The 25,393-nt window shown below is 44.5% G+C and overlaps 1 protein-coding gene across 2 annotated transcripts in view; it reads right to left on the reverse strand.

The window, feature by feature from the left end:
• NTSR1 (neurotensin receptor 1) overlaps window positions 1-25,393 on the reverse strand; it is a 121,248-nt gene that overhangs the window by 13,655 nt on the left and 82,200 nt on the right. For both annotated transcript variants that reach the window (XR_014008595.1, XM_081196508.1), the window contains exon 2: window positions 11,076-11,277. Coding sequence is in view for 1 of the 2 variants with exons in the window: in XM_081196508.1 (XP_081052634.1) it covers window positions 11,076-11,277 (202 nt within the window). In the remaining variant the exon portion in view is untranslated. The remainder of the gene's footprint in view (window positions 1-11,075; window positions 11,278-25,393) is intronic.

The raw sequence follows: 25,393 nt of genomic DNA on the forward strand, positions 1-25,393 counted from the left end.
ATTCTCATTTAAATTCTCTGGTATACCTCTGAGTTTCAGATTAGATTGATTTTGTCTCATCTGCGTCATAGCCATGTTATCCAACAACTCTTCCTGCACCTTTTCTATCTCTTTAACTTCCCCTCTAATCCTATCCACCTCCTTCTTATTGTCTTTCGTATCTTTTTGCACCCTTTTCACTGAATCCTCAAGAACCTTAGCTCTCACCGATAGGTCTTTAACCTTCCCTGTCAGTTCCCCCACCACTCCCTCCAGTTTCTTATCCAAAGTATTTTGCATTTCAAGTAATTTCCTCTCAACATATTGTTCATTGTTTTTAAATTCTTTTCTTATTTCAACCATCAAGCTGCTATAGTCTTTAATTTCTTTCGCCTCCTTGCCTTCTTCTTGTCTCGATGGTCTCCTTTCCGCTGGCGTTGCCACCCCCTTCTTTGAACCGTTTGTCATTTTAAAGTCTTGATGTTATTTCCTCCTTTGGTCTCAAAAAGAAAAGAATAAAGTATGGGAGTAGCAGCTCTAGCGTGTTTCAAGTAATATAACACAGTTCACAGCTTACCTCTATCAAGTTGATGAGTTACCAAAGGTGTCGCAGGGGTAAGGTACCAAGTATTAACACAGTCTCAAAGCACCTAAGTTTGTACACACTTTTAAGTCCTTATATTCTTGAGGGTGGATATATTGAGCATCTGAAGCCACAGAATTTCTTCTAGACAGAGGCGTGGAAGAGCAGTCAAAAAGTATTCTTTATACTCAGAGCTGGTTACTGACGTCTCTTATTCCCACTTTATCGTATGTCCCTTTAAATCCATATGAGTATACAGGCAAGACAAAGCCAGGTGTTGAATATCCCAGCCACCTAGTCCACACTGCGAACTAGAAGGGCACACAGTTCCGTCCTCCACTTCCCTCCTTCCCCTCTTCAGGCACCACACTCAAGGGGTCTGGAGGTAGAAAACCCGTTTGCACAAAACCCGTCAATTATAGCGTCCTCCAGATGAGCCGGAAACTCTTCCTTTCCTTCCTCTCTAGTTCCTTAAAGAGCCCCACTGTAAAAGATTTTCGTTATACCTTGCCTCCGACTCTTTATACTTTGCGCTTCTATTTTGTACTTTGTAACCGAGGTTATTCTTTTCTCCTCACTTAGCGGCTAGTTTTTAACTCTTACTTCCTCTCTCCCAGCCTTTCGCTATACTCCGTTTTCTATCTTACTGCCAGTGGTGGATTCCTCCTCCTTTCGCCATAAGTTTCGTCTCCGCTGGGTTCTTATATCAAAGTTCCTTTTATTTTAGTTAAGTTCTTCTTCAATATTTTCCTCTTATCTCCTCTGCATCCTCTGCAGGGTTTTTAAACTGTTTCCCAGCTTTTCCGCTGCTGTTGGAGATCCGCCGCTTTCCCTCGGAGCTTGAGGCTTCACAGCATGGAGTCTGGTGCTTCCCCTCACGCTGTGGCTCCAGCCCTGTTAAATGCCGGCAACAGGGTGAGCACAAGCAGCGTCGCTGGGTGCATTGTCCCCCAGGATAATCCTCCTGCGGTTTTGGGGTTCACGGAGCCTTCGTGACCCCTATTTTAGACCCGTGCTGTTCGAGACTCCCCCGGAGGGTTGCCTCGCGCTCCTTTCCGTGTCCGCGGCGTCCCGGAAGTCCCTGAACTTTCACATCTGCCTCCAGCTTCTTACAGTCAGAGGGCCTTCTCGGTAGTGGTGCCCACCCTGTGGAATGCCCTCCCATTGGATGTCAAGGAGATAAATAACTATACAACTTTTAGAAGACATCTGCAGGCAGCCCTCTATCAGGAAGTTTTTAAAGTTTGATGTTTTATATTTGTTGGAAGGTGCCCAGAGTGGCTGGATCAACCCAGTTAAATGGGTGGGGCACAATTATAGAATTATAGAATCACAGAGTCGGACGGGACCCTGAGGGCCATCTGGTCCAACCGCTGGCAATGCAGGATTATCTAATGAGATAATCTAATTATCTTCATCATCCATCATCATCATCACATGTGGAAGCTCATTTTTGTCGGGATTTTTATCTATCCGAGCTGCTCCAGTGAGTGGTACTATGATTTGTATACATCATGTGAGTGTCTGAAAGAGCGTGAGAAAGGAAGTCTGTATTATCTCTTCCTTCTGAGACCTACTGGAAGTTGGTTTCACTTCTGGGTGTGTTGCTGTTCTGTACTGGTGTTCAGAGAGCACAGACGTACTGATGGAGTCTGTGCATATAAGACTGCAAATAAAGTAGTTTTAGAACTGTTCAGTTTCTGTTAATTGATTCTCATGGGAACTTACAGATTCTGGCTTCACACAATTAACTCAAGGCAGTGTCAATTTACTCTCGGCAGAAAGCCAAGGTCTGCTTGACCTAGAAACTACTTACTCTGATTGGTTAACGACCAGCACTCAACTCTGTTAAATGCTAGCACAGTTTGGTGTTAGGTGTGTTGAAGGAGTAGAAGTGCTGTGTATGGTTAAGAGAGAGAGAGAAAGGATTTATTTTGCTTTGCTTTATATGCAGAAACTCTGCTGGTTTTATTTTTCCTTTTAATAAATCCTGTAAATAGTTTTTCTGAGTCTAGCTGACTAGTCATTTCCACCTTGACTAGCTTCTTTGCTGTGCAGGAAAACTCTGCTATGTTTGGGCTAAAGCCATTAGAGCTATGCCTGACACTTCAAATGTTTCCATGATTGAGTCTTCTGCTATGATATACCAGAAGACTGGTGTCCTCTTTTCAGGAGAGAAGGGTCGCTTATTACCGGCTACTCTGGACTGAAGAAGATTTACAGCCAGAGAGGGCCACGCTCTGGAGACTTGGGAGATTTGCAGCCTTCCCAGGGCGTTTTCCCAACAATTTTAGCTGCTAAGGCCAAATGCTATTGACCCCTCCTAGGGTGGGGAACCTCAGGCCTCCCTCCCTGATCCTCTGAACCTCTCCCCAGGCAACACCCTTCAATGGCCTTCTTCAAGGCTAGTGTGTGTATTTGAGCTTGGATAAGGCCTCTTTGCTTGTCTGGATGTCAACAGGGCTGTGGGGCAGATTTGACTTAGGCCTTTAATCACACCAACTGCTACTGAGCATGTGACTGCATTTGTTCCCATTCATCCATCCCTACCTTTGGCTCTCTTCCCTTTCTCCCACTGCTAAAACTTGGACTGTAAGCTCCTTGCAGGGATAGACCTACCTCTGTTTGTTTGCAGAACTCTGCAAACCCTGACACACATTGATGGCGCTGCATGCATAAGGATACATAAGAACTACAGCCATCTATAGGCATAATTTTCTGGGGCTCACACAAGAACAAGTTTTTTCGCCTCCAAGGCAGGAAAAGTCGAGTAGCTCTTAGAAAACCAATGGCACCCCAGGTGAGTTCTTTGAAGTTCTCCCACTTGGGTGGTATTGGCAAATGAGCTGAAAGGCTACGATCCCAGGCAGAGCAACCTGTTTAATGAATTGCCAAATGAGCTTAATTCACAAACTGGCACAAGCCAATAAATTGTTTGGAATTGGATCTGCCTAATTAGTCTGGGGAATTAGCCTGGGGAAGGAAAGGGAGAAAAGTACAGACCTGTTTATTGACCAATAAAAGTTTTAAATCTCTCCAGAGCTACAGCTTTTTTTGCTCAAGATGTAGGGCTGATTCAGCTGTCCCCACAGCTATAATAATAATAATAATAATAATAATAATAATAATAATAATAATAATAATTTATACCCTGCCCATCTGGCTGGGTTTCCCCAGCCACTCTGGGTGGCTTCCAACAAAATATTAAAATACAATAGTCCGTCAAATATTAAAAGCTTCCCTAAACAGGGCTGTCTTCAGATGTCTTCAAAAAGTCTGGTAGTTGTTTTTCTCTTTGACATCTGGTGGGAGGGCGTTCCACAGGGAGGGCGCCACTACCGAGAAGGCCCTCTGCCTGGTTCCCTGTAACTTGGCTTCTCGCAGGGAGGGAACAGTCAGAAGGCCCTCAGAGCTGGATCTCAGTGTCCGGGCAGAACGATGGGGGTGGAGACACTCCTTCAGGTATACTGGACCGAGGCCGTTTAGGGCTTTAAAGGTCAGCACCGACACTTTGAATTGTGCTCAGAAACGTACTGGTCAATGAGGTTCTCACATGGCATTACACCCCATCTTAAGAACAGAATCCTGCTGGGCTGCAGGATCATGAGGAGTGTTTCTGTGCTTCAGAAGTTATAGAGATAATATAAAATGAAAGTTGAAATGTTTGTGAGAAAGGCTGAATGTTGAAATGTGAAGCTTGTGTTTGCAAGAAAACCAAGAGATTAGGGCAGAACAAAACGTATGCAGGAGCTATTGCTATAACAGTTGAGGATAAAGGAAGGAGGGGACGATAAGAACATTGCTATGCCTTGTGATTAAACCAGTAGAAGCTAGTAGAAGGAAGTTCTGCCTTATTTAGACACATCTGCCTCTTTGCTTGTAAGTGTATAAATGTTTGTGCTTTCCCCTATTTTGTATGTCACTCTTCAACTATTTGCAAACCGAAATAAATGTCCTGCTTGACCGGCAATTGGCTTCTGGATCTTATTGGCCATGCAGCCTGAATCTACAGGGTATTGGACCCCAATATTTCCCCAACATCTGCAAGAGTATTATCCATTTCCTAGGAAGAAATTGTGGCATTAATGTGAAAGCCTCCAATGGGCTCTGTCCTGGCTCTTACTTGTAAGTAAGAAATAGATGTTTGTTCAGACACAGACTCAGGAGCAGACACAAAGCTCAAGGGTCATGGTTCAGGAGTTCAAGAGTAGGGCAAGAAGCTTGGAAGTGGATGGAAGCAACAAAGATGTCCCAACAAGTTTCCATGCCCCACCCGCCAAGCTTTTAAAGATGAGCCATGGCAGGAGGATCAGCATTCCAGGAAGATAGGAACTGTAGCATTTGGAGAGCTGTGAGTTCCTGAGTCCTGCTGCTAGGAGCGGTAGTTAGAAAGAGGGGATGTGTCTGTAGATATGCCATACCCTCTCAATCTAATTCATTTGTTTCTGCTGACATTTCCCATACCAAGGCAGGAATACCCATTGGAGTGTAGCAACCTGCTGGCAGCAGAAGGGTGAGAATTATAATGATCAGGGATGTTATAATCCCAGGGACAAGTGGAGCCAGTGCACTTGATAGGGTTTAGAGGCTCTAGAACATAGGTCAATAAACGCGGGTCCTGGGTTACAAGTTAGTTCCAGGCCCAGCAAAATGATTTATGTGTACTGGCTCCCTCCAGCAGAACTGCCAGAACCTCAGCTTTTCATTTAGACACACAAGTAGTTTCTATTTCTCATTGTTGTGCAGAAACAGTTTCTTTAAAAAAATGAAAGCCAAGGCAGAGCCTGATAAGAGCTCAGCTGCCTAAGATATTCTATGTGTACATACGCAAGTTATCTTTGTTCTACACTCCTTTTAAAATTTCATTTGCAATTTGATTTCAGGGCTTAACATTAATTCTGATGTTAAAAAAAAAATTATTTCAAATATGTTTTGCTGATTGTCTTAACTGCATGCTGAACTCAACAGGGGGCTAATCCTAGAAGGTAGGAAATGAACACAAAGTAATTTGGATTCATTATCCAACTTGTAATGACATTTGGGGCCACCTGAAGCAGTCTTCAAAGACAAGTGGGGTGCCACAGAGTTCTGTCCTGGGCCCAGTGTGGTTCAACATCTTTATAAATGATTTGGATGAAGGAACAGAAGGTATGCTCAACGCTGCAGATGACACCAAACTGGGAGGGGTAGCTAATACCACAGAAGACAGAATCGGGATTCAAGATGACCTTAACAGATTAGAGAACCAGCTAAAGCTAGCAAAATGAATTTCAGGAGGGTTCTACAATTAGGCAGAAAGAACTAGCTGTACGTATGGGGGACACCTGGCTCGCCAGTAGCACATATGAAAAGGATTTAGGGCTTTTAGTAGATCACAAGCTTAATATGAGTCAACAGTGTGATGCAACAGCAAAGAAACCTAATACTATTCTAGGCTGCATCAACAGAAGCATAGTGTCCTCATCAAGGGAAGGTCATAGTCCTGCTCTATTCTACCTTGGCTAGAACACACTTGGAGTACTGCGTCCAGTTCTAGGCACCACAATTTAAAAACGATATTGACAAGGTGGAATGTGTGCAGAGGAAGGGCACCCAAGACGATCAAGTGTCTGAAAACCAAGTATATTGCTTCCAGCCCTTTTGTGACATAATTAATAAATCACACACAATTTCAACACAGCAAAGAGGAAGAGGAATAACATGGTTTTTGGTGGAAGCTGAACTGCAGCAGAATAGAAGCAGGGCTGCCAAGAACGTGGATCAGAATGGAAATTGATGGCTTCTTAACCCTGTACTCAACACAGAGTTGAGTCCTGTGTTCCCTGACCACAAGTTATTTCACATCCATGAATAATCATAGTTTAGAGGTCCCGGGCCCTAAGGAAGTCAGATTATCCTCCACCAGCGCCAGGGCCTTCTCAGTGATGGTTCCGACCTGGTGGAACGCTCTGTCCCATGAGACCAGGGCCCTGCAGGTTTTAACTTCCTTCTGCAGGGCCTGTAAGACAGAGCTATTCCGCCTGGCTTTCAATTTGAATTTAGCCTGATCTTTTATTCCCCTTCCTTCCCCCCTTCCCTTTTTGTGAAGACTACCCACTCTGGGATCCCACAGCTAATTCTCCCCTGGTCTCCTCACTGGCCCTAATTTAGCCAGCTAGCCCTGGTGATCATCTAATGTTTATTGGATGGATTTCCCCCTAAATTGTTTTTTGAATTCTGAATTTATTGTTATTCACGTTTTATACTGTATTTTATGCTGTTTTTTGTTGTATCAATTAAGTGTTTTAAATTTGTTGTTAGCTGCCCTGAGCCCGGTTTTCTGAACCGGGAAGGGCGGGGTATAAATTATTATTATTATTATTATTATTATTATTATTATTATTATTATTATTATTATTGTCCCCATTCTAGCACAAGAGTTCTTGCTTAGCATATACACCTCTATGTGGTGTATCTGGTGCTAAACTGGAGCTCAGCATAGTTCCTCACACAAATACTTTGCAGCTTACTTATTGCACTTCTCCTGCATTTTAAACTTTTCCTCCCTTTTTCTTTCATTCTCTACATTTTGTAGATCTGCACTAACCAGCTGAAATCCTGTTGCCAAAGAACATTTATCCAAAGGTGCAAATATGTAATTTTCAGTGCTGATTACAAAAATTAAGTTTCCCCCCATTTTCTCCGGGTAACTAGCCCATGAGTGAATACTCACAGAGAAGCATGAGAATATTTAGTATATGATTTCACCTTGGTGGTCTTATGCCAATAGTACCCAGACAATATGTCTTTTTCTCAATGCATTCTGCATAGCATTGTGTGTGTGCTTTGATTTTTGGAGGGAGAAGGAATGCTGTAATTTGCTCCTTTAATAGCTTGCTGTACGTTACAGAGTTTAGATTGACTGAGCCTCCTTTGTATACGACAGAGGAATAGAAGGCAGTTTTACTATTCTCCAGCCATCCATGTTCCCTCCAGGCTTTCAAATGTGTCAGCCGTAAGTCTTACTTGAAGTAAAACAGAGAGCTATCGCGGGGGGTGGGGACAAGAGGAAGAATATACTTCCTTCCCTGCATGCAATTCTGTGTGGAAAGAACAGAATGAAATTTTAAGATCATTTTGTTTCAGGTGTGCTCTAAAATGCTAAATGAGATGTTAATGATTTACGATCCGGGTCTCTGCATGGTTACTTGGGAGTGATTCCTGTTTTATTCAGGTGGCCTTACTCATAAGAAAGTGGGCAAAGAATGTCAGCCCAGGCCCCAATGAGATGAGTAAGTCCCATAGCTTGCACATGGAGCTTAGTCACAGCTAATGTAGCTGAGCATTAATTCAGCCCAACCATTTATCAGTAGATGTGGGGGAGGGAAATGGCCTTTCTGTGTTGAATACAATGGGTGTGGGGGTGTTTGCATGCAGGGGAATTTCCCAGTTTACAAATTCATATACTGTATTTTTCCGTGCATAAGACTATATTTCCCCCCAATATTTTTAAGTTTAAAATTGGGGGTTGTCTTATACACGGAATGTTGCAAAATGTTTATTTCATAATTTTGGGCTCAAAAAATAGGGGTTGTCTTATACATGGGGGCATCTTATACACAAAAAATACGGTAACCAACTGCAGTATTTCTCAAATTTGCATTTCATTGCATTACATGTGCATTTGAATTTCCCTCGGTTAAAGTGAACTGGAAATTTGAACCCAGCCTATTTGGAATCAACAAAAGCACCAAACCCAAAGCTCATTTGAAGAATATGAATTTGCAGAGGATGCATTGCAACCGTCCTCCTATAGGGACCCGCTCCTGTTCAAGGTCCTAGCCTGCCGTTTCCTCCAAGCAAATCATTCTGCTCTTCCTCCCTCCTGTTCCATTTTCTTTTCCAGCTGTCACTCTGTTTTCCATAGCTGTTGAACATACTCAGCTCTTACTGGGCTATTTTGAGACTTGGGTTTTTGTTGTTGCTGCTGTTGTTACTCCCTTTGTTCTATTGTGTTTTTAAAAAAATATAATGATGTATTTGTATTTCTGATAAACTCAAGAGTTGATCTTAGGGTTATGGCATGAACCTAATAATAATAATAATAATTTATACCCCAGTCATCTGACTGGGTTTCCCCAACCACTCTGGGCAGCTCCCAACCGAATATTAAAAACACAATACAGCATTAAACATTACTTCCCTAAACAGGGCTGCCTTCAGGGAGAAATCTGTAATTTTCTGCTACTGCTGTCTACGTTGTAACTTGGTTTAAATATGAGATTTAACAATAATAACAATATAATTGGCAGCTACAGTATATGGAACTGTGTGAATGGAAGCGGATTCTATTTAAGTAATCAAATAATGACTGTGTTGAACATGACACATAGACCTGTGTTTTAATTATATTGTAAAATCTAATAAAATATCAAGTCAGGGTGGCTGTTTTTCCCCTTTCAGTATTTGCATTGGGAACTCGTTTAGCTAGGACTGCTGCGTTGTTAAAGTATCCTTTTGTTCATTCACAGATTAGCAGCTTTAAAAGAAATCCCAGATATGATTAATATCTTAACACTGCTATCTATTCGAGGATAATTAACAACTAGTTCACACTGAGACCTTAGCAGAAGCTCAAATAGTAATGTGCAGTAGGACAATCATAAGAACAAGAGAAGAGGTTGCTGGATTAGGCCAGTTGCCCATCCAGTCCAGCCTCTTGTTCTCACAGAGGCCAGCCAGATGACCAGGGGAAGCTTGCAAGCAGACCCTGAGTGCAATAAGTGGTACGCAGGCTGAGACCCTCCCTGCCCGCAGACTGTCTCACCAGAGTGGTGCCTGCTCTGGTTATCTCCCACTTGGACTACTGCAATGCTACCTTTGAAGGTGACTTGGAAACTGCAATTAATCCAGAATGCGGCAGCTAGACTGGTGACTGGGAGAGGCTGCCGGGACCACAAAACACCGGTCCTGAGAGATCTGCATTGGCTCCCAGTAAGTTTCCAAGCACAATTCAAAGTGTTGGTGCTGACTTTAAAGCCCTAAACAGCCTTGGTCCTGTATACCTGAAGGAGCGTCTCCACCCCCATTGTTCAGCCCGGACACTGAGGTCCAGCTCCGAGGGCCTTCTGGCGGTTCCCTCATTGCGAGAAGTGAGGTTACAGGGAACCAGACAGAGGGCCTTCTCGGTAGTGGCGCTCACCCTGTGGAACACCCTCCCACCAGATGTGAAGGAAATAAGCAGTTATCCTATCTTTAAAAGACAGCTGAAGGCAGCCCTGTTTAGGGAAGCTTTTAATATTTAATGCTGTACTGTTTTTAATATTTGATTGGGAGCCGCCCAGAGTGGCTGGGGAGACTCAGCCAGATGGGCGGGGTATAAATAATAAATAATAAATTATTATTATTATTATTATTATTATTATTATTATTATTATTATGCTCTCCCATCCCAGCAAGTGGTAGTCAGTGGAGGTAGAACACAGTATTCCAGGTTAGTCATCATGGATTGCAGAGACTATAGGCAAGAGTGACTCATTTGGCCTTGCCTGGATTCCAGGATCATACATTCTAGGACAGCACAGGAAATGTTTGCTATCACTTTTCTTAACAAACATCTGTCTATGTGATTTCAAGGAGAAGGTGTACAGTGGCAACATCCTCCAGTGTACACAGTAACACAGTTTTCAGTGCATCTTCTAAGCAACACCAATGTTATGAAACCTTTGCCAACTGCCCATGTTCCAATCCAAGATGTCCCATTTAATAAGAGGTAGTTGAAAGACTTGAGCAATCCCCCTAACAGTGAACTCAGGTGTGGAGTGCCGATATAATTTGAGCCAAGAAGGAGCTACTCATTACACCATTAACATTATGGTGCTGACCTTTAAAGCCCTAAACGGCCTTGGTCCTGTGTACCTGAAGGAGCGTCTCCACCCCCATCGTTCAGCCCGGACACTGAGATCCAGCTCCAAGGGCCTTCTGGTGGTTCCTTCACTGCAAGAAGCCAAGTTACAGGGAACCAGGCCTTCTCGGTAGTGGCGCCCACCCTGTGGAACACCCTCCCTTCAGATGTGAAGGAAATAAGCAGCTATCCTATCTTGAAAAGACATCTGAAGGCAGCCCTGTTCAGGGAAGTTTTTAATATTTAACACAGTATTGTTTTTAACACTTAATTGGGAGCCGCCCAGAGTGGCTGGGGAAACTCAGCCAGATGGGCGGGATATAAATAATAAATTATTATTATTATCATTAAGAGGGAGGCCTCAATATATTAAGGGGAACTTTGAAGGTATCTCCACAAACTTTGCCATCCACACACAGTCCATGAAGTATGAGGGCAGCCATTTTGCTAGCGTAAAGCAAACAGGAGTTGGAAAATGCTTCATCAGTGAGGTGGGCATTCTGGAAGTTTGTTTTGAGAAGGCTAATAGCCGGTAACTTCCAAGTCTCAAGTGCCAGACCTCAGCAAAAGAAAGTCTGTCAAGATATGCAGGAATCTAGGAAGAGGGCTTAAAGAGAAAGAGGAACTTACGTAAGACTCGGACGCCATGCTTCAGGGCTTGTACACGGCCAGGCTCCATGGACATGCTGAGCATTGTTTGCTGGCCTCCAATAGTGCACACCTGGTTTTCTTGTGCGGCTTGCTTGAACATGATGATGAGCTGGTTGGCAATTATGGTGTTCAAGACGGAGATGACGACCATTGGGAAAACGAAGGAGATGAAAGCGTTGACCTGGATGAGAGAGGACAGATGTCATCATCATCATCTTTTTTCAAAAATTTTTTATTGATAATTGCAATACGTACAAACACAAACCAGAAACTAAACAAACTTATTTTAATTTAAATACTGCTAATGTCAAAATTGACATTTCAGCAACTTAGAAGTATAAAAATGGTTCTATAACCATTGAAACCTATATACCCATAATCACATCACGCAACTGGAATACACCAAAGGGCACTCCCATTCAAATATTAAAATATAACCGACCTATTAAAATAAGCAATAAAGCAACCCCATTGAGTACAATTTTTACCATGGAAAGTTGTGTCCTCATCAAGAGCATCATGAATTATATTCTAGAATTTAATAACAGTGGCAAACTACAACTGCAATAAAATAAAATAAAAAAGGAAGCTGGAAGGAAAAAAAGGAAAGGCACGATTCTCCTCTTTCTTTAAGGAATGGTTGATCAAATAGGGAGATAGACAGGAATGTCAAAGCTCACAAAAATGTATTTGCCTAAGAGACACTAGACAGCACTTTGAGACTTTTTGCATTAATGGTTTCCCTTTTACCGGCTTCATAAAAGAAAACACAGTTTGAAGTTTGACTTGTATAAAAGTCTTTTCCGTATTGCAAATATTATATGCTTCTGTGCTTGTCTATTTTCCATACTTGGCAGAAGAAGAAAAAGTTGCTTCTAAGGAATTAGGTTTTTGCACCACAAAAAAACGGTTAGCTTCTGAGTTGTTGTTGTTGTTTTTAAATAGAGGATTAGACAAATACATTGTTGACCATTGACCAGCCTATCAATTGCTGCTAACCAGGCTTACTTAAAAAGCTCAACAATTGGCAACCCTACGATATTTATGAATACATAAAGATATTATAAATCACTAACCAGCATAGAAAAATAAAAACTCAACACTTCTCTCTTTAGCCCTAATCCAGAGGAATCTGCCATGTCAACCCGACTCAGATATTTCCTGGGTTCCCAAACCTCACAAAGTACTCAGCGCCCATATGTTGTTGGTGCTCTCAGTACATCACCTCATTCTCTAAAATAGAGATAAACCTGTGATGGAAATTGCAGAGTGGTGGGGAATATGAAATTCCCAACTATAGAACACATGCATTCCAAAGGCAAAACCTTGGGTGCAGGATTGGACTAAATTAAACATCCTGAAAAGTTTATGGTCCATTTACTCCACCGTTGCTCCCATGTTAACTGGCATAAGCATTTGATCTTCTTATCTACTGTAAATAGCCAGTAGGATCCCTTTGGGCTGCTGTGGTGCAAGTTAACACTTCACAATATCAGTGATTCCTGATTCACAATTGCTGGTTCATTCATCTTTTAAAATAAAAATAAAAATTATAACCTGGGCTCTCCTTGAACTCCATTTTATTCCTTCCCCTCTATAAAGCTGTCTTCTTTGTGTGTGAAGTTTAATGATTGGTCTCTATAGCCCGTGATCCCATTAGCCAATAACCTCTGCCCCAGAGGATTGAAATTGATTGAACAAACAAATCCAAGTTATAGCATTTCTGAAACCCTCAGTATGTGTTTTTCAATAAAGCAAACACCACTGATATTAACTTGTGCTTGACTCTGAAGGAAACTCAAACACTGAATGCAATCAAGATCTTTTGCATTTCAACCAATGTGTAGCCATATCTTCACTAGAACCTTAAACTTCTTTGAAATGAGTTTAATTATCACAGCACACATCAAATAATGGTGGAAACCATTGCTCTGTGAGGTTGCTCAGACCCCTGCCCCTCTCCCTAGAATTACAGTTTCCAGGGTTTCTAGGTTGGGTGTTGTGAAAAGTTTAAAGCTGGTTTAGATTTGTAGGGTAGCCATGCTCTTATAAAGGAAGTGCAGGTGGTGCTGTGGTCTAAACCACTGAGCCTCTTGGGCTTGCCGATCAGATGTTTGGTGGTTCAAATCTGTGCAACAGGGTGAGCTCCCATTGCTCTGTCCCAGTTCCTGCCAACCTAGCAGTTCAAAAGCACACTAGTTCAAGTAGATAAATAGGTACCACTATGGCGGGAAGGTAAACAGCGTTTCTTTGAGCTACGGTGTTCTGTTGCACCAGAAGTGGTTTAGTCATGGTGGCCACATGACCTGGAAAGACAAACGCCAGTTCCCTCGGCATGAAGTGAGATGAGCGCTGCATCCCATAGTCTCCTTTGACTGGATTTAACCATCCAGGGGTCCATTACCTTTACCTTTTAAAGGAAGAAACAGAATAAAAAAATTCCTTCCAGTAGCACCTTAGAGACCAACTAAGTTTGTTATTGGTATGAGCTTTTGTGTGCATGCACATTTCTTCAAGCACACAGAAGTTCATACCAATAACAAACTTAGTTGGTCTCTAAAGTGCTACTGGAAGGAATTTTTTAATTTTGTTTCAACTACGGCAGACCAACATGGCTACCTACCTGTAACTTTTTAAGGAAGCACATCTCAGCAATGGGTTGTGTGGCGATTCCCACCCCCCCCATTTGAATGAAATAAAGACACAGGACACCAGAATTTAAGGTTAATGGGCGAAAAATGGCCACAACTTTATTGGTTACAGGTAAGAGCGGTATTGGCTTTGGACTGGGTGTCCATCAATATGCAGATGATACCCAGCTCTACCTTTCTTTCAAATCAGAACCAGTGAAGGCGGTGAAGGTCCTGTGTGAGTGCCTGGAGGCGGTTGGAGGATGGATGGCGGCTAATGGATTGAAGTTGAATCCTGACAAGACAGAAGTACTGTTTTTGGGGGACAGGGGGCGGGCTGGTGTGGAGAACTCCCTGGTCCTGAATGGGGTAACTGTGCCCCTGAAGGACCAGGTGCGTAGCCTGGGAGTCATTTTGGACTCACAGCTGTCCATGGAGGCGCAGGTCAATTCTGTATCCAAGGCAGCTGTCTACCAACTCCACCTGGTACGCAGGCTGAGACCCTACCTGCCCGCTGACTGTCTGGCCAGAGTGGTGCATGCTCTAGTTATCTCCCGCTTGGACTACTGCAATGCGCTCTACGTGGGGCTACCTTTGAAGGTGACTCGGAAACTACAACTAATCCAGAATGCGGCAGCTAGACTGGTGACTGGGGGCGGCCGCCGAGACCACATAACACCGGTCTTGAAAGACCTACATTGGCTCCCAGTACGTTTCCGAGCACAATTCAAAGTGTTGGTGTTGACCTTTAAAGCCCTAAACGGCTTCGGCCCAGTATACCTGAAGGAGCGTCTCCACCCCCATCGTTCTGCCCGGACACTGAGGTCCAGCGCCGAGGGCCTTCTGGCGGTTCCCTCATTGCGAGAAGCGAAGCTACAGGGAACCAGGCAGAGGGCCTTTTCGGTGGTGGCGCCCGCCCTGTGGAATGCCCTCCCATCGGATGTCAAGGTGATGGACAACTACCTGACATTCAGAAAACATCTTAAGGCGGCCCTATTCAGGGAAGCTTTTAATGTATGATATTTTAGTGTTTTTTGGTTTCTGTGGAAGCCGCCCAGAGTGGCTGGGGAAACCCAGCCAGATGGGCGGGGTACAAATAATAAATTATTATTATTATTATTATTAGCCATTGGTCCTATCCGACTATCCGGGATAAAACTGGAAGGGGTAAATACCAACAGGGGTATGCACATCCCTAGGCGCTCCCCGAGGGGTCACCACTCGGGAGCGCGCTTTAGGCCCGAGCCTCCATAGGTTTCGGATGAGGCAATGCCCCCCCGGAATCCTTTATCGGAACTACCCCTAGATATTTGGGGGAGGTGATGGTGCTCCTCCCCCCAACTCATCAGCATAATAATACCCCTACCAATGCCTAACTGCCAAAACCAAAGGCGTTGTGACATTTTGCTACGAGGTAGGCGAAAAAACCAAATGGCTCCAAAACAATGCCTATTAGCCAAGTGGAAAAACTCCTACCAGGCCCCTTGCGGCGACCAACCGAGGTCCATAGTAAAGTCCGAGGGGAAACCTAGAGGGTGGGTGGGTGGGAAACTGCAGCTGGAGCGTGGATGGAAAGGGGCGTTCTCGGGCCGCGCAGACCTTAAATGACCCAGGCCTGATTGGCTGGCCCGGGGTATGACGCGGCCCGAGGATTCCCCTAGTCGCGCAGGGCCGCAGCCAGCCCCGCACGAACGATGGTGGGGCGTGAGCCCAACCCCCCTCCTAATGCTGGGAGTGGCTTTCCACACACAGTAACAGCAGCAAATTAAATACCAAATCAACTGACTTCACACAAATATTCCTGTAAGTCTTTCCAACAAATTCCTCCTTCTGATCTTTCCGTCTCCAGTTCCGTTCCCCTAAGTCACCCTAATGTGTCCTGCTTCCTTCCATAACCTGGCTGATGCTTTGTACGACCACCAGCAAATAACACAGTTGAAAGGTTTCTAACAGCAGGAAGGTGATGGGTTGGATCTCTCCAAAAGTGTCCTTAAGAGCTGCCAACTCTCTGATGCTTTTAAAATTGTGGAGGATGAAAGAAGCACAATTCCCAGTTCTGAAGAAGCTGCAACACAAAAGTCTGGCCTAATAATTTATACAGTAAATAATATAGTAATTTGCTACCGCAATGTCTGCCAACTTGGATGTCTTTAAAAGGGTTTCAGAGCAATTCATGGAGGATAAGTCACAATGGCTATGTTCTACTTCCACTGATGGAGGGAGTATGCTTTTGAATACCAGTTGTGTGGGTGCTGTTGTGCTTGCAGATTTCCCATGGGTGTCTGGTTGGCTACATTGAGAGCACTGAGTTAGGTGGACCTGATCCAGCCTACCTGTCATGTATGGGGCCCCACCTCTTCGCTTTCACCTGCCCCCTTGAGATTTAGAAAAGCTGGGATGGAGATAGTTTGTGAAGCATCTGAGCTGCATTTGACTTGGTAAGCTTTCTCCCCTCTTCTTCAAAGGGAGACGTGAAGCAGTCAGTCCCTTCGCACAGCTGGGACCAGCTACCGCTTGGCTTTCCCCTCTCAGGCTGTGGACCTACCTTTAAAACACATTCAAAGCACATTCTTTCTCTCAAAGAATCCTGAATGCTGTAGTTGGCAAAGGATTGCTGGGAATTGTAACTCTGTGAGGGGTAAACGGCACGGCCCAGTATTCTTTGAGAGGGCAAACATGCTTCAAATATGCTCTAAAAGCATAGTGTGTATTTTCTACCCAAAATGTCTCTATTATCAGCCCTTCAATCTCAGACCCTCCAAGTGTCCCTATTTTCCAGGGACAGTCCTGGATTTACAGAAGCTGTCCTGGTTTCTGATTTCATCCTGGAATGTCCTGCTTTTCCTTAGGACATCCCTATTTTCATTGGAGAAATGTTGGAGGGTATGGAGTTAGGCGACCCACGAGCAATGGAGATAAGTAACTATACAAGCTTTAGAAGGCATCTGAAGGCAGTTCCTATATAGGGAAATTGTTAATGTTTGATGTTTTACTATGTTTTTATCTGCACCATAAACCATCCTGAGTGGCTGGGGAAACCCAGACAAATGGGTGGGGTATAATAATAATAATAATAATAATAATAATAATAATAATAATAATAAATAAATAAATAAATAAATAAATATGAATTGTGTATTTATTTGTAATGATTTGTTGGGTCTCTGGACCGTAATAAAGATTGATTGATTGATTGAAAATAAATAAATAATTGAATAGGACATCCCTATTTTCATCAGAATAATGTTGGAGGGTATGCAATCTGGTTACACCAGAGGGAGAGCTGAGGTGTAACATCACCTTGCCTTAGAACAGGGGCAGACTGTGCTGGGTTTGGGGGTTTACGCGAGCAACGCAGTCCAGGTCAAGTCCCAAATCCAAGGGTTCCACAAAGAGTCAGTCCAACAGGCCAAGGCAGGAAACCAGGCTAGGTCAGACACAGGGTAACAGGCGGGTACCAGCGAGCAGCAATGTTGCTCCTGCAACCTGGGGCGGGGTCTGACAGCCTTTTATCTTTGTTGGGGTAGTGGCCGGTCCTGATCCCCTGGCGACTCACCTCCCTGTTTCTCCCGAAGGTGAGCACTCCTCCTGCGAGTACTCAGGTCTCTCCTTCTGTCAGACCTTAGTCTCTGCAGCTCGGGAGACGTCGGTGGGTTACTAGACCCAGAGGCCGCTGCAGCCTCCCCTGACCAAACCGGTAGTGGAGCAGGTGTAAGTGATGGCGCAGCTGAAGGCAATAAGGTAATCCCTGTATCTGGAGCCAGGGCAGGCTCCGGCCCCTGACTCGGCCCAGCTGGTGCTTGTTGCAGGGGAACCTGTGCAGACTGGGACTCTTCAGGATCAGGCCCCAGACTCGGTTCAGTTGCCGCCTGAGGCAGAGGATCCGGTGCGGACTGAGACACCTCTGGTTCCGAGCCTGAGCCCGAGTCCCTAGGCCATCACACAGACCTTGGTAATATACTGCCCTGTGTGAAGCCAGTTGCTGCCTCCCCTCAGCACTCGCAGTGCCCAAACCAGGCTTTGGGAAGAAGGCACAAGGCTCTGACAGGTTCCTAGAGCCCTCCTACCTTTCCTTCATAGCCCAGTAAGTGTGTGCCCAGCTTTGGGAAAGCACTTACTGGGCTTTCAGAAGGCACCCTTCTTGGCTGCACACCCAGTGATGCTGCCTCACTACCCTAACCCTGTTTGAGGCCACTTGCTATTTGTTTCCTCCCTTCCCGAGCCATCTCCTACACTGACCATTTTAGAGGTAACAGCATGAAACAGTTAATCCGTTCCACTTCCCAGTGGGGAGGAATTGTGGTGGACCACGTGGCCACCCACTCCCCTCTGGGGGCAGGGGACGAAGTCCCGCGTCACCCAGAGGTTCCCAGCCACGTCATTGTCCAGCCAGCCAATCTGCTGGCTGGGGGGGGGGTCATGGCTGGGCCCCATTTAAATTGAAACACGAGCAGGAGAGCTTCCTCTTGGCTCGCTTCCTCAATCTCCCACCCACCCTCCTTATTTTCAGGTTTTGACATTGGCCTTGCTATGGAGCACGGTTGGTCACCGTTGAGGGGCCTGGTAGGAATTTTCTCACTTGGTAGGGTTTTCACCTACCTCATAGCAATCGTCACAACTTTGTAAGGTTTTATGGTTAGGCATTGGTTGACCTTATGATGGGGGAGGTGAGGTGTGGCCATCACCTGCCCCTCCAAGCTTAAGGGTATTCCGTTAAAGGAATCTGGGGGTGTGGATCTTGTCCGAAGCCTGGGGCGGGTGCTAGGACCATGCCACGACCCCGTTGGGAACCTAGGGGGGATCTCGAGTTGGTTTGCATCAACGGGGCTCCCCCTTCCGGTGGTTTACTCTTACAGGAGCATGATGGGCAGGAGTCCAATGTAGTCGGGTCAATTCCAATGCCTAAGCCAGGATTAGGTTATACTACTTCTAGATTTCAAAAGGAAGTTATAGAAGGAGAAGTAAAGTTGCTGAAGGGTGCATATGGTATCCTGTTAGAATGGGAAACAAAAGATGAGGAGGTAAAACCGGTCATGATCCAATGGAAACAAGATATAGGACATAACATACAATTTGAGGATTGGGAAAAATTGTGGAAAACAGATTTAAAATTTACAGACTGTTCTTTTTTGAAAGAAAACTATATGAAAATGATGTATAGATGGTATTTAAGACCAGTACAGATAGCAAAAATGTACAAAACCAGATCAAACATATGATGGACATGTAAAGAAAAGGAGGGGGTGGGGGGGAAAGGGAAAAAAATAATGAATATGATATGTTTTGATATGTTGTTATATTGAAATTGCTAATAAAACATTTTTTTAAAAAATTCCAATGCCTAAGCCAATACCACTCACATTCTGTAACCAATAAAGTCATGGCCTAAATTTGCCCAATACCCATTAACCTAATATCCATGTCCTTGTGTCTTATTCATCAATGAGGGGGTGGCTTCGGGGTCTCGACACGCAAAAGGCAGGCTATGGGCAAGACTGATTCAGACCAACTTATTTACAACTTCCTCATCCCTGGGGTTTGCGTGCTTGCTAGCTTTAAACAACAACAGCACACTATTACTTTCTTCTTACGGAACAGGACAGCAGATGAACTATGTTCTCTCTCCGTGGAAATCATTTAACCAAGGCTTGGGAGATGTCATAAACAGGCAAGAGTGGGGCTGGAATTGTTTATGGTCACCACAAAACCATTGAAGCTTCACGGGAGAGGCACCTCCATAGATTAGTTGACTTGTGACGGTCAGAATTCCTGGAAACATTTATAATATTGGGCCTGTTTACTAGACATTTCTTAAACCATTAAACTCGGGTTGTTAGCAGTAAAACTTGTAATGATTTTCTTTCTCTTTTTTTGCCAACTTGCAAAGGGCAGGCTGATACCATTTCCCAAAATGCACTGCTTTCCACCACATCCAATTATTCCCACATAATTGGATACAGCTTCTGCTCAAGCACTCCTGCTGTCTAGTCAGTCTATCCTGCCTGTCATCAAATTATGGGTTTGTGAAACTTGCCCTTTGTGCATCCACATATATTTTCCATTTCCTGGGCATGCTTGAGATTGATCCAGAAAACTGGAGACATAACTTTTGCAACGCTGATCCAAATCCTGGATCCGTTACAAATCCAATGCATGTTATTATTCCGCTCCTGACGCCATTCTGCATGATAACCCTAATAAGCACAAACCTCCAAAAATCATAAATCATTATTTTATTTATTTTATTTATATCCCACTTACTATAAAACATTGTCTTGAAGCGACTTGTAATTTCCTTTTTCCTTTTCAAAAGCATAATTACCAAATTTAAGATATTTTAAAAAATAAAAAAAAGTCCAGTAGCACCTTAGAAACCAACTAAGTTTGTTCTTGGTATAAGCTTATGTCTGCATGCACACTTCTTCAGATACACTGAAACAGCAGTCACCAGACCGTTATATATAGTGGGAGGGTGGGGTGGGGTTTTTCTCAGGAGGGTAGTAGGAAATGGGTGATTGACTCAGTGGGTATGGTAAACCTGTTGATGACTGTTAACGACTGCAATTAGCCCTGCAGGAAAAAGCAAGGGATAGTATGCAGATGATTGGCATATGTAATGAGACAGGGATCCAATATCTCTATTAAGACCAGGTCTCTCCATCGTTTTCAGTCCAGTGATAAGTTGTAATTCAGCAACTTCTCTTTCAAGTCTGTTTCTGAAATTCTTTTGTAATAAGACAGCTACTTTGAAATCCTGTATTGAATGTCCTGGGAGATTGAAGTGTTCTCCTACTGGCTTCTCTGTCTTGTGATTCCTGATGTCAGATTTATGTCTATTTATCCTTTGGTGTAAGGTTTGGCCTGTTTGTCCAATATAGAGAGCTGAAGGGCACTGCTGGCATTTGATGGCATATACAATGGTAGAAGATAAGCAGTTAAATAGGCCTGAGATGGTATGTTTGATGTGGTTGGGTCCAGTGATGGTGTTGCCTGGGTGTATGTGGCAGCAAAGTTGGCATCTGGGTTTATTGCAGCTTGTTTCAAGAAACAGACTTGGAAGAGAAGATAGAACATTCTATCACACCCAAATAAAAGATGAACACCAATTAAGAGGGGAATGCTTGGGTGAATAGGAATACCTTCACCCAGTGTCTGAAGGCTGATAGTGATGGTGCGAGGTGCATCTCTCTGGGGAGAGCTTTCCAGTTGGGAAGCCACCAATGGGAATTGATTCTTGCAGAATCAGGACCGGCCCAAGCCCAACCATGAGGTGGCTGAGGCAGCTGCCTCAGGAGGCAGAAGCCCAAGAGATGGTGTGCCTTGGGCTCCCTGCCCACACGCTCCACCACTTACCAAAATCTTGCCAAAATCTCATGAGATCTCATAGAGTGACGCACAATATCTCATGAGATTTTGGCAGGACACACCATTGCTGCTTCTTTGCAGATGCCTTCCCACAACCTGGGTGAAATATACTTGGAGTCGAGAGTGGATTTCATGCTCTTTATTCAGCACATAGTGGTGAGGAGGAATGGAAGTTCCCCCAGAATGTCTGCTTTATATACATTATTTACACAATGGTCCCCATGTGATTGGCTAATTCCGGAATTCTCCTGTAGGCCAATCAGGTCGCGGATTCACTTCCACCTGGAGCTGGATTATGTGGCTGCTGTGGACCAATCAGACTGCTGCATTCTGAATCCTATTGTTCTAGGACCAATCAGACTGCTGCATTTTGGATCCTATTCAACTCAGTACATAACACCGGGTAAGGCAGGCTGTGGTGGTGACAGCATAGCTGTCAACGTTCCCCTTTTTAAAATGGAAATTCCCTTATTCTAAATAGGATTCCTCACAAGAAAAGGGGAAAGTTGACAGCTATGTGACAATGGGGTGACACCTTCCTGTTTTGCCTCAGGTGGCAAAATGGGACACACTGCCCTTGCCTGCAATAAAACACGAGTTTGGAGTGGCTCCATAATCATATTTCCCTGTCCCTCCTCTGATCTCAGTTTCTCCAGATTAGCTTTATCATTAGCTGCTCAGAACTCTGTTATTTCTCCAAATATTTTTTCTTGCTGCAATTCATTGCTGCATCATAGGTCCGAATAGTGAGAAATTGGGGGCTGGTCTGAGAGTAGCGGTCAATCAGCAGAGCTGGACATAATAATTTCGGCAGTGTGGGATGGCAATCAAGCCCTGGAGCCTCCGCGCTGTAGAAAGATCACCTTAGGTGAGAACTCATTGGCTGAAGCATTTAGTGGAAATGCACAGCAATAGACTGGGGCCAATCCCATCTTGGCTACTCGCAGATATCAGCAGTGTTTGAGTGTTAAATTCCCTACTGGAAACGAGCCAACGGTGCCTCATATTTGCTGCCAGCAAGACAAAACGAGGCACTAACACACTTCCATCCGGCTATCAGGCTGCTGATCACTGGGGGTGAAAAGCAATTCGGTTGCCTCGTCGCTAACATTTGAGAGACGCAAGTATTTCTTCAGGACCAAAGTAATTTCCAGTATTTATGAAATAGCCAGCCATCAGACTCCACTCCCCATCTGACCCGGGTTGACCTGCAGCTGCTGTGTGAAATAATTGGATAGCATTGACCTGGGAATGGAGGGGTTGGGTTGGGGGGAGGGGAGGGGAAGAGGAAGAGGAAGAGGAATAGATTGCTGCCACTTTCCCCTACCATTCCAAGAAACAGAGAGAAGCTATTTCCACCCACCAAGGTGAGAAGTCTACAATTTAGTTGACCCCACCCCTACTCTTCAAAAAAGGTTATAAGTTGGATCCAGACTTAGGGCACAGTCTTCTGCCAGCAGAAGACTCCTGCTCTGCTATATATATATATATATATATATATATATATATATATATATATGGCGCATGTGCGCACGTGCATGCGCACGCACGCACGCACACACACACACACACACCACCTTTCCTTCACAGAGTTCATGGTGGGATGTATAGTTCTCCTTAGTGTGATTTTTCTAGAAAAAGAGGTGCCGGAACTCACCACGAACACCTCCCTTGTTCTCTTAGAATGGCAATGGTACCCACCTGAGAGGTGCTGTAATGGAGCTGGGAGGAAATCCTTCCCAAAATCACACTGGGTCAGTTAATGCCAGAAGGCATGGCTTCATGACATAGATGCCAACTCCTTAGGGCCCTGGGTGCTTGAACACCCACAAGGGAGCACCCATGAAGGGGCTTGGTACCCACAAATTTTGGTGCCAGGTCCATGCACACTGCATGGCACCCGTGGCTGCAAGCCCCCATGGTTGTGGGACCAATCTGGCACTCTTGCTGCATGCTATCAGCAACCACACCATTCGCCACACCTGTACACCAGGTAAGACCATAGTGCAAGGTCAGCTCACACCTGAAAAGTCTGTGATGCAATAGCATTGGATTTTGCTTTTTAAGCCTGCTCTGTAAACCATCACTTGAAGAAGAAAAGAGGGAAATCATGAAAACCTGAGAATGCAACTTGAGAGGAATGTTGTGCGGGTTCACTGATTTCAATGGCTCTACTCTCTCCTCATCACTATGATGGATAGGTGTACAGCCAATGATTCAGGACTGATAAAAGCAAGGACATAGGTGAACTATGCAAGAAGCAGTGGTGGCCATCAACTTGAATGGCTTCAAAAGAGGATTGGACATGGGGGAGACATCTGCCAATGGCTACTAGCCATAATGGTTATCCTCCACCTCCACGGTTGGAGGTAGGAATGCTTCTGGATACCAGTTGCTGGAAACCACAGGAGGGGAGAGTGCCCTTTTCCCTGGATCCTGTGCGTAGATTTCCCACAGGCCTCTGGTTGGCCCCTGTGAGATGCTGGGCTGGATGGGCTTTTGGTCTGATCCTGATCCAGCAGATTCTGATTATGATCTTAAAATTTGGAGTTGATATAGATGTGGAACATCTCGTGTGGATAGCCCTGGTGCCTAAGACTCTAAATAAATAAATAGCGGGTATGTGTCTGTGTGTGTGGTGGTTCCTGATGTTGGGATTTTTCTACTACGTGCAGCTTCACACAAAGCAATTAGAAGTTGGCCGAAAGCCAGGATGGCTGAGCAGAGGAGCTATTCTGCCTAGAGATATGGGACCTTGGATACAGCACTACCATTGGTTGAGGTCTCACACAGGCATGACAACTTATGACCTTACTGACTGGATAGTTTTGTTGGTCAGTGTGGTGTTCTGAGAGTCGTTTGGAGTTTGTTAAGATAGAGCTTAAGATCCATATCTGTTCTTGTATATAGTAACTTGTAGAGTCTGCTGTAAATGATGTTGTTGTTTAGTCGTTTAGTCATGTCCGACTCTTTGTGACCCCAGGGACCAGAGCACACCAGGCACTTCTGTCTTCCACTGCCTCCTGCAGTTTGGTCAAACTCATGTTCGTAGCTTCGAGAACACTGCCCAACCATCTCGTCCTCTGTCGTCCCCTTCTCCTTGTGATCTTGCCCAACATCAGGGTCTTTTCCAGGGAGTCTTCTTTTCTCATGAGGTGGCCAAAGTATTGGAGCCTCAGCTTCAGGATCTGTCCTTCCAGTGAGCACTCAGGCGCGATTTCCCTCAGAATGGATAGGTTTGATCTTCTTGCAGTCCATGGGACTCTCAAGAGTCTCCTTCAGCACCATAATTCAAAAGCATCAATTCTTCGGCGATCAGCCTTCTTTATGGTCCAGCTTTCACTTCCATACATCACGACTGGGAAAACCATAGCTTTTACTATACAGACCTTTGTTGGCAAGATGATGTCTCTACTTTTTAAGATGCTGTCTTGGTTTGTCATTGCTTTTCTCACAAGATGGAGGCGTCTTTTAATTTCATGGCTGCTATCACCATTTGCAGTGATCATGGAGCCCAAGAAAGTAAAATCTCTCACTGCCTCCATTTCTTCCCCTTCTATTTGCCAGGAGGTGATGGGACCAGTGGCCATGCTCTTCGTTTTCTTGATGTTGAGCTTCAGACCATATTTACGCTCTCCTCTTTCACCCTCAATAAAAGGTTCTTTAATTCTGTAAATAATAAACACCTCTAAATAACCAACTTATTAGTAGCAGCGTTTTGTTCCTGCTTGCTTTCTGGAACTCTGCGTATGCTCTGCTAAGGTCTGGCTAAGGTCCTGCACCAGGTCAAAGTTGCAAAACACCAATACCTGAGTCATATGAGGACTGTGGTGTGGGAGAAAAGGCTTTGCCCACCATCAGAGTCACCTCCTTTCTGTGCTTTTCACAAGGGGGAGAAAACCTCCAATTGCTAATCACAGGTGTGTGTGAATAACAGGCACTGGAGGAATTCTGATCAGGACCTTAAAGGTTTAAAGCCTGCCTTCTCCCATGTCACAGTCTAGTTTGACTCTTAAAGTGGTGAAATTGCCAGCCGGGAAAGGGTTAAGCACCCCCTCTCCTCCCTTCCTCCTGCATTCAAAAGCACAGCCTCCCAATGCTGCTTTTCATTAAAAACCCCCAAAAGGGCTTCACTATTTACATCGTTTGGGCATAATGCATAGTTTGGTCCTAGATATTCTGTGTTGAAGCTTAAAAGCCCCATGGAGCTCTTTATTCATCAAAATGCTATTTTGCTTTCAACCATTACGAAAACTTCACAGCACTTCACAAGTTTGCTAAATGATTACACTTCTTCGTAAG

The sequence above is a fragment of the Podarcis bocagei genome, assembly GCF_964188305.1.
Source record: "Podarcis bocagei genome assembly, chromosome: 5".
Taxonomy (NCBI): Eukaryota; Metazoa; Chordata; class Lepidosauria; order Squamata; family Lacertidae; genus Podarcis; species Podarcis bocagei.